The sequence below is a fragment of the Melospiza melodia genome, chromosome 21 (genome assembly GCF_035770615.1).
Source record: "Melospiza melodia melodia isolate bMelMel2 chromosome 21, bMelMel2.pri, whole genome shotgun sequence".
Classification (NCBI taxonomy): Eukaryota; Metazoa; Chordata; class Aves; order Passeriformes; family Passerellidae; genus Melospiza; species Melospiza melodia.
This window is the reverse complement of record NC_086214.1, coordinates 8,146,662-8,160,932: the sequence shown is the minus strand read 5'-3', so window position 1 is coordinate 8,160,932 and position 14,271 is coordinate 8,146,662. Positions and strand designations below refer to the sequence as shown.

The window sequence follows — 14,271 nt, the reverse complement described above, 5'->3', positions numbered from 1 at the left end:
GAAAAGTAATATTAATTAAACTTAAGAAGTAATGAATGCACCATTAAAGTGTCATCAAAAAGATGCTGACCTAAGACAAAAGTTCAATGATACACAATACGGTCAAAAAAGTCTTCAATCAATAATATACAGTATGACAACTACATCTTGTAAATTATACCCAATACTGCCGGCAGTCTATCCCTCTAAAGAATATTTGCCCCCTTTCATCCCTTCCTAACAATCAGATAATAAAATACAGCACCTATAAATAAGCAAAAAAAAATTATATATATATATATTTATATATATATATATATTCCGAAATCATCTATTGTTAGTTTTAAAGATATGGCAATAAAGGAGTCTAAATTAGCAAACTTGTAGAAGCCATAACTGATAAAACAGCTTATTGAAAAAAGGTGGCAGTAATGCACTCTATGTGTGCACAAGTACGTAAGAAAATACACAGACGTATAAAATTGCACGCACACACCCACGCACACACATCCTTCCACGCACCTCTATGCTCACGCATATACATATAGACAACAGGAGGAGTTAGAGACAAGTTAGAATTGGATTTGTACTTTGATCAGCCCTAACCTGTGCATAAAATAATGGGAAAAGGCTGCATTTCTGCAGGGCAGAACGGGCTGCACTGGGACTCGAGAGCACGAAGGTTTTGGTTTCGAGCTTGGGCTGCTTCCACCCCGGTGAGAGCCCGTCTGGTCATTGCCATGTACTCTTTATCCACACAAAACAAGGAGCTTCCCACAACTAAAACATATTTAAAATCAGTGCTCGTGGTGGGAAGAGAGTCAGTAAATGGCCACCAACAGCAGGAAAAGGGCTGGGTCTGCGGCAGCTCCAGTCCCTCTTAGTGGTGTGTGACAGCAATCGGACACGCGAATGCATTCCCAAGGATTCCAGGTAAGCTGAATGTTGGGGATACGGGCTGGGCCCCCAAGTAGCAGGCTGAAATGTTACTGGCCAACGTTTTTGGAGCGATCTGTCTTTGCTGAAAGGAAATCCTCTACACTACGAACCAAGTGAAATGATCAAGTACATGCTGCTTCTAAGTTGTCTCCTAAACCTCCCAGATATGAGGTCTGATCAGCGTGCTCTGTGGTTAGAGGTTAAAAAGCAGATTATAAAATACCTAGATTCAGATTTTTTTTTTTTTGTCCTGATTTGGCCTAAAATGGAGTGTATTAAACAAATTCTGGGCTGCAAAAGACCAGAATCAGTTAAAGCTATGAAACAATGTGCACTACGTGTCAATATTCTATTTCACTTACAAGAAAACACTAAGTCAGCTACCACAAATTAAGATATTTTCCTGATGTGACTTTTTTTTTGTTTTGTTAAAAAATATGTGGAGTAAATGTGTTTTTTTTTTTAATTCAAAGTTTCAAACAACAAGATTCTTTTCTTTTCTTGAAAATATGTAGGAATCCAAACTAGTGTGTTTAGAGTCGGTTGACTGTGCAATCTCTTAGTGGCAACTGAACAGCTACAAAAAACTTTCTTTTTTTTTCTTTTTCTTGAAAAATCTCCCCTTTTTTCCTGGTTTAAGAAGATAATAGTGTATTATCGCTCTGTAGCCATTAGATGGCAGATAAAAAGCCCCCTTTTAATATGTGGGTTTGATTTTTTTTAAGGATTTTTTTTTTTAGTTTTTTTTTTTTTCCTGTTTTTCATTTTTTTAAAGCCCCACACCAAAGAGGAGGGCACAAGGCAAAGCTGTATGAGTTATTCCAGAAATTGTGGAAATCACTTAGGGCAATAATAAAAACACTTCAGGGTACAAAAAAGCTTGACTACACATTTCAGTTTTCTTCCTCGAAAACACAAACATAAATTGGGCTTAACGCTCCTTTTTTTTCTTTTTTTTTTTTGTGTTTTTTTTTCTTTTTGATTTCTATATGCACCTTGGCCTATGGCGTTTTTGCCCTGTGGCCCGCAGGGCGGTTAAGTGCGAACACAATAAAACCAGTAGAGGTCCAGTTTGACTTCCCAGCTCTCCCGAGTTGGGCCAGTTTAATCTCAAAACTCCCACTCGACGGCCTCTTCCCGACTGGCGGCCTTCTCCAAGCGGTGGATGATGTTGTTCAAGTTGGCCGCTTTCTTTTTCCTCAGGGAGCTGTCTCGCGTGTTCCTGGAGCTCGCCGCCTCCGAGAAGCCGAACAAGCTCTGCAGAGAGTTGGATTTCTGCGAGCCTGCGCCCGGCGTCGAGCTCGTACTTGGCACACTGGAGATTTTCTCTGAACTTTCTTTTGACTTGTAGGAGCTCTCCCCCGTAAGGACTGAGGTGGAGGCAGCTGAGGTAGAGGCATCCCCTTCCGTGGCAGAGTTTGGCAGTGTCTCCAGAGCGTCTCCCTGGCGCTGCTGTGGTGCCGGCGGGGAGCTCTGGCGCGGCGCCGCTCTGGGCCGGCCCTCGTCGTCGGTGTCCTCCAGGCTCTCGGGCTCCGCTCTCTCCGAGGGCCTGGCTCCTCGCAGTGCCTCTTCCCCCGCCTCGAAAGCCGCCTCGGCGGGCCCTCCCTGAGACTTGGCGGCCGCATTGCTGAACTCGTCCGCCTCCGGGCCGCTCGGCTTCCCCTCGGGAGGGCCCTCCGCGTCCACGCCGTCGCAGCTGTCCCCCTCGGAGCTGTGCGCCGCCCTGCTGCTCCTGGCCGAAGGGGAATCGCTCGACCCGGCCTGGCTCTGGCTCCCGGCTTGGATCTCCTCGATGAACAGCTCCCGACGGATGCGGGACCTGCGAGAGAGGGACACGGGGTGAGTTCAGAAGAGGCAGCGAGGCTGTTATGGCCCAAATCACCAACGGGACGGGACTGCTGGGAATGTGCCTTGTGCTGTTTGATTTTCCAGCATCAGCCTCATTACATGGTTATGACAATGGGAAGATGCCATCAGCTCACATCCCAGGCAGCAGAGAAAGAACTTAATGTTACAACTCACTTTACAAGTTTTTTGACCAATCACACAAAGCAAAAACATATTGACAGTAGTACCTTTGGTTAAAACAATGCTTGCTTATTTCAAATGCAATACCTTCAAACACAATGCACAGAGCTCCATTATTAAGCCTAGAACTTCCTAATATCTCTCTAGGTAAACTTTTCTGCAGGTTAGGGAGTTATTCTAGACTATTCTATTCTCTGTCCTGCTGCATCCATGGGAGAAGTGATGAACACCATTTAATTCCTAATTTATAACCAAGAGGGAGCCCCAATAATCCATGGTAAGGGATGGGACCACAGGCCTGGGGAGAGTTTACCAGAACTTACTATTTTTCAGAGTGAAGGTAAAAAACTCTTGGTTTTAGCCACAGAGAACTGCCAAACCACAAGTGACATGCTGTCCCAGCACTGATGGCTGTAAGGATTTTCTATTTTCCCTTAACTGTGCTGTGGAAGACAGCACACAATGGAAAAAACATTCAGCTAAATGGAGAACACCACCTGAATACTGCTTTTGAAGCTATTGATCTTATTGACTTACTTGAAATGCAACAGAGTATTTCAGCAGTACTCGCTGACTCACACTTCTGAAGGATTTAGGGGTAATTTTCCCTAGGAGAATATTACCCACCTAACAGAAGCCCACAGGTGCTAACATTAATTTTCTATTACCATTAACTGCAGGCATCCTGCAACATTGATTATCAGGCTCTATTTATGCCTAAAATCTCCCTGCATGGACATTGATCCAGAACATGGTGCTTCTGTAACATTCCCCAAGTCAGGAGAGGAGGCTGTAAGAGCTCTGTGCCTGCATGGCATTTAAAATACCTCAGCTCCAGCAGGTTCTGAACCTCACTGGGAATCTGACCACAGCCCTGCAAACATCAAACCCACGTCTGTGGAAATCCCTGGAATTCACACCCAATATATTGCTGCGGGAATCTGGTCTGGCTCCTGATTAACATGGTAATTAAATTCTTAGGGTAAAGATGACCTGGTGACAGCAGCTAGAGGATTGCAGAGAGCATTCCTCTGGGGAAGGTGTTGGCCTTGACGTCCACACGCCCAGCTGGATTTCACCAGGGGAACAAAAAACATCAGAGATCTCCTGGGTGTTTGCTGCAGCTCCTCAGACAAGCCTTCACACAACATCAAAACCAGCACTGTGTAGAGTTCATTGAAAAATACACTCAGAATTTAGGGTCCAAGAGTCCTGGAGTACAATTCTAGAAAGTCTGGTTTCATTCCTGATGTGTCTATAGTATAATTTCTGTGGCATACTGAGTTTATGTGCCAGTTTCCACAGGTGAAGTGGGGTAGAAATTCCTCTCTCCTGCTTTTTTGTACCATTCTTGAGACATCAGAGCCTCTGATGTGTCCTGTATGTGCTTCACTGGTGCAAAGCAAGGGATATTCATTGTATATTCTGAGAGCTCTGTGACTGGTATGAATGCAAAGCCATAGACTTGGAGAAGCTTGCAGACATGTCAAAATCCTTTATACCCATTTATATTCTGAAGTGAATTATTTCTTTGCCTGCTGAGGATATTTTTTCCCAGCGTTTCTTTTTGCTGTAGGAAATAAATGCTAATGCTGACTTTCCATCTGGTGGATATAAAGGTAGATCCTGCTATAGCAACCACCTTTGGAAAGTGAGATTTGGGCTGAATCTGAAAGGAAAAGCATCACTACAGCAGGATTCCTACGAGACAGCAAGACAAACTTGTCCAAATCTGTGCCCTCCCTTATCTAAAGCTACAGAAAAATGAGTATTAAAGCACAAGCAGATGGTGAGAGATGTGGAACTGCTTCTATATAAAAAATAATTCAGTTTGGAAAAGAAATGGCTGAGGGAGAGTATGAAAGAGATAAATAAAGTTAAGTGTGGCCTAGAGAAGACTGAAATAAAGACCACCCATTTCTTATAACATATGATCAGCAGAACAGTCAGACTCTGCTCCCCTCACAGAACATGGAACCTGTCCCTTTTCTGCAACACCCTCCACATGATTTCAGAGAAATTCATGCATGACAGCTAAGAAAATTATTATCAAGGGGAACAAAAACCAGGTCTGTGTTTTGATTTTTCAGTGCTCAGAGCACACAGAGCTCCAAACAGGCTTGAAACAGCTTCTGAAAGCCCTGGAGTGTCCCAGCAGCACCTCTGGGAGAGGCCCAGATCCCTCAGAGCTCAGCCTTGTGCTGCCCCCATGGCACAGGGCTGGGTTTGTGTCCAGCTGCTGGATCTCTGCTAACGAGGGAGGTGACACCTGCCACCAGAGGGAGGTGACAATGCCACTAGGGGGAGGCGACACTGCCACCAAGGGGAGGTGACACCTGCCACCAGGGGGAGGCGACACTGCCACCAGGGGGAGGCGACACCTGCCACCAAGGGGAGGTGACACTGCCACCAAGGGGAGGTGACACTGCCACCAGCGCTCCCGCTCGTCTGCCCAAGTGAGAACAGCACATTTTGCTGTCAGGACGAAGGGAACATATTTTCATAGGCATCCCTCCAACTTGTGTGTAATTGCCTGCAAGTGGGAATTGGAAGAGGGCTGCATTTGGAGAACTCTGAGCAGTGAAAAGAGGCTGCATCTGTACTGAATTCAAGGCAGTGAAATCCAGTGGAAATATGATTACTTGATTTTTTAAAAAATTTTTATTGTTTACTATAAACATTATTTAACTATTGTGCACAATATTTCTGAGATAGCTCATTAAACTCTGCTGCTTTTGCTTCAGCAACTTCTCTGGTAAAAACTGAGAAGGGCTAAAGTGAAAAACTACCCTTTAAATGCTAGCAGTTTTTAAAAACAAACAAGTTTAGCAATCTGGACTAATTAGGAACATTACTGGCTCCAAGTGAAGGAGCAGAATAGTATTAAATCTGGTAGCTTAACTCTACCTGTTCAATATTCATTAGCACAAATTTCTTGGAGAAAAGTCTGCTGCATTAATTAGGACTTCCAATCCCAAGCACAGTTGATAATATGTTTATTCAAATCCCTATAATTCTTATGTGCTATTCCAGCCTTGTCTCTTTTTATCGCTGTCTCTAGGCCAAAACCTGCTTCAGGGGCTCAGATGTGGAAAAGGTTTCTCCTCAAATGAGAGAGGAACTGAACAGACCAATATTTTATTTCAGTGGGACTCAATGATTTAATCATACCAATGAAATAAATCATAGAATTTTGGAGTGGTTTGGGTTGGAAAGGACCTAAAAGCTCACCTTGTTCCACCCCCTGCCATGGGCAGGACACCTTCCACTGTCCCAGGCTGCGCCAAGCCCTGTCCAGCCTGGCCTTGGGCACTGCCAGGGATCCAGGGGCAGCCCCAGCTGCTCTGGGCACCCTGTGCCAGGGCCTGCCCACCCTCACAGGGAACAATTCCTTCCCAATATCCCATCTATCCCTGTTCTCTGTCTGTTTAAAGCCATTCCCTCTTGTCTTGGCACTCCAGGCCCTTGTAAGAAGTCCCTCTCTGTGGCCACATCTGACTTCAGGGTTACTGGTTTTGTGTCCTTCAGGACTCCATGAATCTTCCCAGAAACACAGCACAAACACTGTGCCTATTTTCAGAGCTGGGTGACTCAAGACCTAAAAGAAAATCCTTTTTTTCCTTCCATGCAGAAAAATGACACAATGAAAGTAGGGCAATTCTGATGGCATCCAATAAAGGACATTTCCAAGCCCCCTCCACCCAGTGACCCAGGGACAACACCCACCACACACCCCACACGTGTCTGTGCGTGTGCACATGTGAGTCAGACAGAGCAGCCTGGCCTGCTGCAGTGCCTTTATAAATATTCATCAGTGGACATCTCTACATCCACGCCCACCCCAAAAGCCAGACTTTCTGTTTAAAAGCACCACTCGCATCAATATGTGAGTACAGCTGCTCCTCAGGGATGACTTAAAATTAGTCTGGAGCATTAGCACTGTGTTAGTGAGAACCTCCCTGCTGTCAGAGCTGCTTGTTTTGCACAACCACACAGTCTGCTGAGGCAGAGCAGCACCTGCCAAAGCCAAGCCCAGCCCTCCCTGAGGAGCAGAGGTCACTCACCTGTAATTGTGGAACCAGTTGATCACCGTGCTGGTTTTCAAGTTGAGCTGCGTGGCGAGTTCCTCAATGGTTTTTGGTGATGGGTATGGCTTTTGCTGGTAGGCTCGTTTGAGAGCTTCCTTCTCCTCTGGTGCCAGCACCACCCTGGGCTTCTTGAGCTGGTGCTGGGGCTGGGGGCTGGCACCCTGGCTGTAGTCGATGCCAGCGGACGAGGACTCGCAGGACTGGCTGTCGCTGACAGAGCTGTGCCGCCGCTTCATGTAGGCTGAAAGAGAGGCACAGGGGGCTAAATACAAATAGAATCAATGGATTCTTATCTATCAGGGTCTTTTTAACTCGGGTGGAAACTTGCTGCTGTGAGAGGGAAAGATGAGGGATAAACATGGAGACGGCAGGTGGGTGTCACAGACTTATTTTATGAAAAATCCTTTTGTTAGGATCTTTTCTCCTGAGAAGCTGGGAGGCCTCAGGAACAAAATGTAAACAATGATTATCTGCTGCTGTGGAACGCAACAGGTGCATCTGTGATTGGTCTCATGTGGTTGTTTTTAATTAATGGCCAATCACAGTCCAGCTTAACTCCAAGATTAACTTAACACTTAACTCCAAGATTCCCCTCCTCTTTCTCTTTAAAAACGTCCCAAGATTTTTACCCTGGTGGGTTTTTTTGCCTCTATGGGGAGAGGAGGGAATATGGGACCAGTCAGAAGCTGCAGAACATCCCCTTCAGGTGTGTGGGGCAGGTGGGTCTGCAAAGCTTTCAGAGAAAGCAGCTGTCTTGGACTTTTTGGTCAGTCACAAGATTTTATTATCATTCTTTTCTTTTCTATTCTGTGCTAGCCTTCTGATGAAATCCTTTCTCTATTCTTTTAGTATGGTTTTAATAGATAATTTTCTTTTACTATAATATATATAATAAAATAATAAATCAGCTTTCTGAACATGGAGTCAAGATTCCCATCTCTTCCCTTGTCCTGGGACCCCTGCGAACACTGTCACAGGTGGGGATGCAGGGATGGGAAGGATGAGGTGCCACCAGAGACCAAATGAGGGGAGGATGCAGGAGACAGAAAGAGAAGAAAAGAGGGTAAGTCAGCTGGAAACCTGCCAGAGTTTCCTGCCTTTACAATGAACGTGGGACACGAATGACAGGGTTCAGTTCACACGACTCATTTCACATTCACTCCTCCACGAGGAGCGAGCGCCCACGCAGGGCCCTGACTGGGACAGTTGTGCCTGGTTTTGACTGAAAGGGGTTTGGTGATTGAAACACTTCAGGTGCACACGGAGGTGTCTCTGACATGAAGGCAAACACGGCTGTGGCAGTGGAGCTGCAGCATCCCCAGCCTTCCCCAGCCATCTCCAACACACGATGGCGCCTGCAGCCCGGGGATGCCAGGGATGGCTGAACAACCATCAGGCGTTTGCTGCCTTTCCCTACAGCTCCCTGCCGAGGCAGTGACAGGTTATGAAAGAAAACCAGCCCCCCAGCAGCCTCCTCCCCTACACAAAGCTCCTTCCAAAACACAGACACTTTTAAGAAAGCTCTGCCTGCACTGAGGGGCTCGGTGAGGCTGATGGCAGGAGCCTGTGATCCTGCCACTGACCTTCCTCCCTGACTGGGAATGAATTATCCTGGCAAATTCCACAAGGAAGGAGTCCCAGCAAAGGCTGTCACCGACTTGATTGATTTACACTGGGCCTGGAGAGGTGGGATTTACTGCACCTGGCAGTATCATGCACAAGCATTGCTAATGAGGGGGCTGAAAACAGCAAATATAGATGAATCTTGTCAATAAAATATTTAATAGCTGTTAAATACCTTCCAGATATTTAAGAGTTTACGTATTCAAGAGCTAAAATTTGATAACCTTGGGTATTAAGTTGCAGATTACACCAGCCTGACATCAATCCAGGAGGCATTAAATCTCCAGGAGCCAGGAGCTCTGGTTGGAGCCAGGGACACTGTGGGGCCAGTCACACTGGTCAGCAACCAAATTCTTCAAAAATTCAATTTTTCTCTCCCCACAGCTCTGCCTTCAGGCTGAGGCTGCACAGTGAATAAAAAATCAGTGCAATCACACAAACTGCAGTGTTCAAACCCCAGCCAGTGCCTCCTGGCAGGGCTCCCTTCAGGCCTGGCTGGCTTTTCTGGCTCCAGTGCTTCCAGCCCCTGCCCTCTCCATGGTGCCTCCAGTGGGACCTTTGGCACTGTGGCTTTGCTATCATGGCAGTGAATTCTGAACACACTCTGTAACCTTTGGGGGTATCTGCATGGCCCACATTTTGTTTTTCCTGAACATGACAGATTACCTGAGGATTGCCTACTGTGTAAGATTACTGATATGGAACACAACGTGAGCTGCTCGTGATCCATCACTCTGACGTGATACAGTCCTGCACACGTTTGAAATAACCATAAAAAACAAAGTGGTTTTTTTTTAAATAAATCTCCTTTAAAAATCCACCTATTTAAGCTGTTCCAACCAGATGTAAAACTGCATAAAATCTGCATTATTTCAAGATGACCCATTGGCCTTATTTTTGCAGTCTCCAAGGAACTGTTACAACCTTCAGCCATGGAATTAATAATTCCAGCAAGATAATCTCATATTCCTATAAGGTGTTTCATCTCAAAACTCCTTCCTGGGTATTATTTCCTACTTGCATTGACCTGCAAACTACAGCCAAAGCTCCCTTGTTTCCTTGCCCAGCAGAACCAAGAGGCTGGAGGACAACATCCATCACCTCAGCAATGGGCAGCAGCTTCAAGGAGGCCACAAGACAAACCAGAACCTGGCATGGGAGATGTGACAGGGGCTCAGACCACCTCTGACTGGAGTTTCTGGCATTTGGTCAGGTCACTGAGTCAGCAGGAGACACACAGGGATCAGGATGGGCTGGATCTCCCTTTGTCTGCTCTCCACAGGATGGGATTTCTGGCAGGGCAAAGCTCCTGTCTGAAGCAGCAAAGGACAATCTGGAGCTGTGAGAGCTTGGGAAAAATGTCATTCCTTTCTCTGCACCTGTAACCTCACACTGGCATCCCACAAGGTGCACTGGCTGAGCTGGGATGCTCTCATGTGAATGGAACAAATGATACAAAAGCACATATTTCATTAAAATACAAATAAAGAGGAGGATTCCCACTGTTCCGTCAGAGCAATTGTATTCTGGAGGATAATCTACTATCAGGAAAAGCTTCCATTGGGCCAAAGGCAGAACTAGCACTCAGACTTCTGGCTTTCATGCTGGTCACTGGAAACTTAGATGACATTTTTAAAAGCTTTTCCATTTTTATTTTTATTTTTAAACATATGTGCTGCATGCAGAAAATGTAAGGAGATCATTCAGCACATCTGCAGTGACAGCAAGGCTCAAACTGGAATCCAAGTTGCAAACTCACTTTATTTTTGGAGAAGTTTGGTTTTTGTCTGTGACCAGTCTCCATTTCTCAGGAGACATATGAAAAAAAGGAAACCCAGCTGTAATTTGGGCAAAGGTCTGGGGCTGGGGCTGACTGAGTTCCACCTTTCCCCCCCCAGTCCATGTGTGCCCAGCTATGGATGCCACAGACACCATTGCACAGCTGCCCACTGAGATAAAACAGAGCCCCTTTTAATATAATTTCTACCTTATGTGGTATTGAACAAGATTATTAAAAAGTGAAATAATGGGGAAATAAAGGGAATTCAATTTTCTCCTGACAGCAGTGCTGTTCTGTGAGGAGTGTGATGCTCCAGCAGCCCAACACCCCCGAGGTTATGAGAGGAATGAACATTTCCAAGGCAGGAAAGGTGTGCAAATGTCTCAGCCTGGTGAGCATGAAGCCCCAGCTCCCTCCAAAGAGGTTGGTTAGTGTACATTGCAAATTTTCAGAACCTCTTAAAAGGGACATTTATAGCACAAACTTCAGACTGGTGGAACAGGGAAAAAAAAAAAAAGAGATATGCAGTTCACCTTTATCATAATTATTAATTTACTCCCTTAATAAAATGTGGCAGAGAAATAATTGATAATAATGTTTCACTGGAAGCAGAGCCAGTCGCATTGTTCTTTAACTGACATTAGCTGAAGGGAAAGTTAAATTCTTAATGTGGCTCTGGAGCAATTTAAAAGGTTAAATCACAGGATCCTTACCTGCATGAAAGGATTTTGCAGAAAATACAGGGCTGAATTCACTTTAGACTGCTCTGAGGACAGCACTTGCACAGTTCAGGAGCTCAGAGCAGAGTCTCAATGATTTATGGCCTTATCTCTATTCAGATGCCATCTACAGACCATATGTATTGCTCACTATTTGATAAGAATCCAGTTTAGAAAATCGTTTTGAAAGGATATTGTCAGTACCACTTTTAAATTATTTTTATTTTATTTTGCTGCATTATGGGCAATATTCTCTGTGAGGCTATAAAAACCCAGCTAGTTGACAATTTTATTCCTGCCATGTTTCTAATGCAGCAAAACTCCTCATGATTCCCTTTGGTTTACAGTTGTAAGTGGGAAACCCAAGTGGATTTTACTCCCCATGGAAGATCATCCACGTGCTAAGATACTGCACTGCTTTATTTTATACTGGTTACTGTCACAAGGGCTTGAATTTCTTCTTAAAAGCCTGCAAGACTATAATTTTCCCAGAAGCTCCCTCACTGCAATTTTAAATATAATCACCAAGTTCTTGATCAAATGTGTAAATGCTTTCAGAACATCAGTCAACAGCAGAGCTTGCAGTGTACACGATTAATGATGTCTGTGCTAATATCATTAAGGGCTAGCTCCAGAGATGTATATATCATTAATTAGTTAACTGCTGATAATGGCAGCCCACGAGTCTCTCTTGTAAAATCACATGAACATACTAAAAACAGGGCTCTGAAGAACCACTGGGTTTTAGTGATGAATTTAAAATGGGGAGAGTTGGATAAATTTGCAGGATGTACTTCCTATTTAAATAGCCAGTAACAACTCAGAGCACTCACAGGTCCATCCCCATGACCCTGTTTTATGTGAGCATAACACAAATTTTATTTTATTAACACAATCACCTTACCCCTCCCTATAAAGGCTTCAAATATCATTATTCTGCAATAGCCTTTTATAAAGGCTGCATTTTTCTCTCCTCCCAGCAGCCACCACTGCAGGGCTGGCAAGGAGCTTTCCCAGGAATCAATGCTCAGTTCTTCCAGCCCAACATCTGTGACCAGCTGCAGCACTATTAACTAATAACCCAAACCCACATTTCTCATTTGGTAAGGCAAGTTATCAGTGATACACCAGGGCCTCAGTAATTAATCTATAGGAGAAAGCAGCAATGATTCCCCAGCAGCTGGTGAGTATTTAGGGTTTGGGGTTGGCTTTTTGTTGTGTGTCACAGACATCTTTTATGAAAAATCTTTTCCTTAAGATTTTACCTCCTGAGAAGCTGAGAGGCTTCAAGAACAAAATGTAAACAATGGTTATCTGCTGCTGTGGAATGCAACAGGTAGAATTTTGATTAACTCATGTTGGTTGTTTCTAATTAACGGCTAATCACAGTAAGCTGGCTCAGACAGAGAGTACGAGCCACAAGCCTTTGTTATCATTCTTTCTTATTCTATTCTTAGCTTAGATTTCTGATGAAATCTTTTTTTCTATTCTTTTAGTATAGTTTTAATCTAATATATACCATAAAATAATAAATCAAGCCTTCTGAAACATGGAGTCAGATCCTCATCTCTTCCCTCATCCTCAGACCCCTGTGAACATGGTCACAGTTGTGTGTTTGTTTTCCTTTTATTTTGAGACGTATCTGCTTGAGCAAGCATCAAATAAAAGCTCCAAAAAAATCTGTGGTGAAGTGCTTTTGCACAAGCCTCATACCAGTGGATCAATGCTGCCTCTCCACTATTTCTGGAGGGTTCTAAAGCCAGGCTGAAGAGGGGAAGGTGTGAGTCAGCACTTTGCTCTTTTACCTTTTTTCTCCATGCGCTTCATATCCATCAGCTTCTCCACGTTGTTGGGATCGTTGAGCCACAGCTGCATGCGGACAAAGGGCTCCCTTCCCTTCAGACTCAGCTTGTGCCAGGGCTTGGGCGAGCCAGCAGGTCTGAGACAGAGCCTTGGGTCAGCCCCAGGATTGTCTCCCCAAACAAACGCTGACCTGGTGGGAAATTGAGAAGAGCATGAATGTGCTCAGCCGAGACGTGGCAAAGAACGCGAGATCATTCCTCAATTATTCTTACTTCAGAACTGCTTCAAAAACCCAGAAGAAACATTTAGGAGAATAAATGCTCTGCCCCCCACTAGAAGGGTAAATATTGAGCTTTAGTTTAATCCTCAGGATCTGCCTGGGATAAAGGGAGGAGCTCGACATGTTTGGGGAGCAGGACTTTACAGTGAAACAGTGTGCAAAAAAAAAAATTAGGAGAGGAAAAATAAACTGAACTTCCAGCTAAGCAGGCAGCTCGTGAGAGCAGTGAGGCTACTCAGCTCTTATGCAGGAGGGCAGTGCCACAGCTTTGTTCCAACAGGGCAATCCAAGCATTTCCAGCAATCAGTGAACCAAGAGCAATGCAACCTCCCCCTTCAGCAGCAGCCATATAAATGTCCTCACAGAAACACGTATGGAATTTGTGTGCTGTGCTATCTGTGGGGATCTAACTGTGCCTTAACCACTAGAGATAATCAGAATTTGCAATACAATTTTTGTTTTACAATCTCTACAGTATTTCTAATTAAGAATAGTTAATTTTAGCTCTCTTACAAAATGCTGTCATCTGGCAGGGTAAAATCTGCAAATGCTTGACAATGTACAGTGTTCATATGTGCATTGCTGACAATGATTTTATATGGGAAAAGCCTAACTTATCAAGGACTGGGGAAAATGCCTGTGCAGCTCAAACCCAACCACAGAGCTGTTTTTCTAACCCCCTTCAGTTCAATATTCTTCCTCAGCTGCACTGCCTTGATACCAACTTCTGCTGCAGGAGAGCCTGGAGTCATCTGAGTCACCAGGATTTAAGATACAAGTGCTGCTGCCATGGCATTTCAAGGTAACCCAAAGATCTTTCCATAACCCCCAAATTTGGGGCTCAGGGATCTGCAGCTTTTGAGTTTCCTCACTAACCCACAACAGAATATTCTCCCTCCACACCCCAGCACTTGCAGCCAGTGGTAACCAACAGATCCCTAAGGGACAATGGGGTGAGTGGGGATTCTGACCCCACAGCTCTGCAGGACAAGCCCACACCTCCAAAAGCACCACCAGCTCTTCACAGCTTTC

The 14,271-nt window shown here is 44.8% G+C and overlaps 1 protein-coding gene across 1 annotated transcript in view; it reads right to left on the bottom strand.

The window, feature by feature from the left end:
* Window positions 1-29: 29 nt before the first annotated feature.
* CUX1 (cut like homeobox 1) overlaps window positions 30-14,271 on the bottom strand; it is a 242,336-nt gene continuing 228,094 nt past the window's right edge. Inside the window, 4 exon segments of the mRNA XM_063173997.1 lie at window positions 30-2,737; window positions 7,011-7,275; window positions 12,962-13,084; window positions 13,087-13,149. Of these exon segments, the coding sequence (XP_063030067.1) occupies window positions 2,029-2,737; window positions 7,011-7,275; window positions 12,962-13,084; window positions 13,087-13,149 (1,160 nt within the window). The 3' untranslated portion in view covers window positions 30-2,028.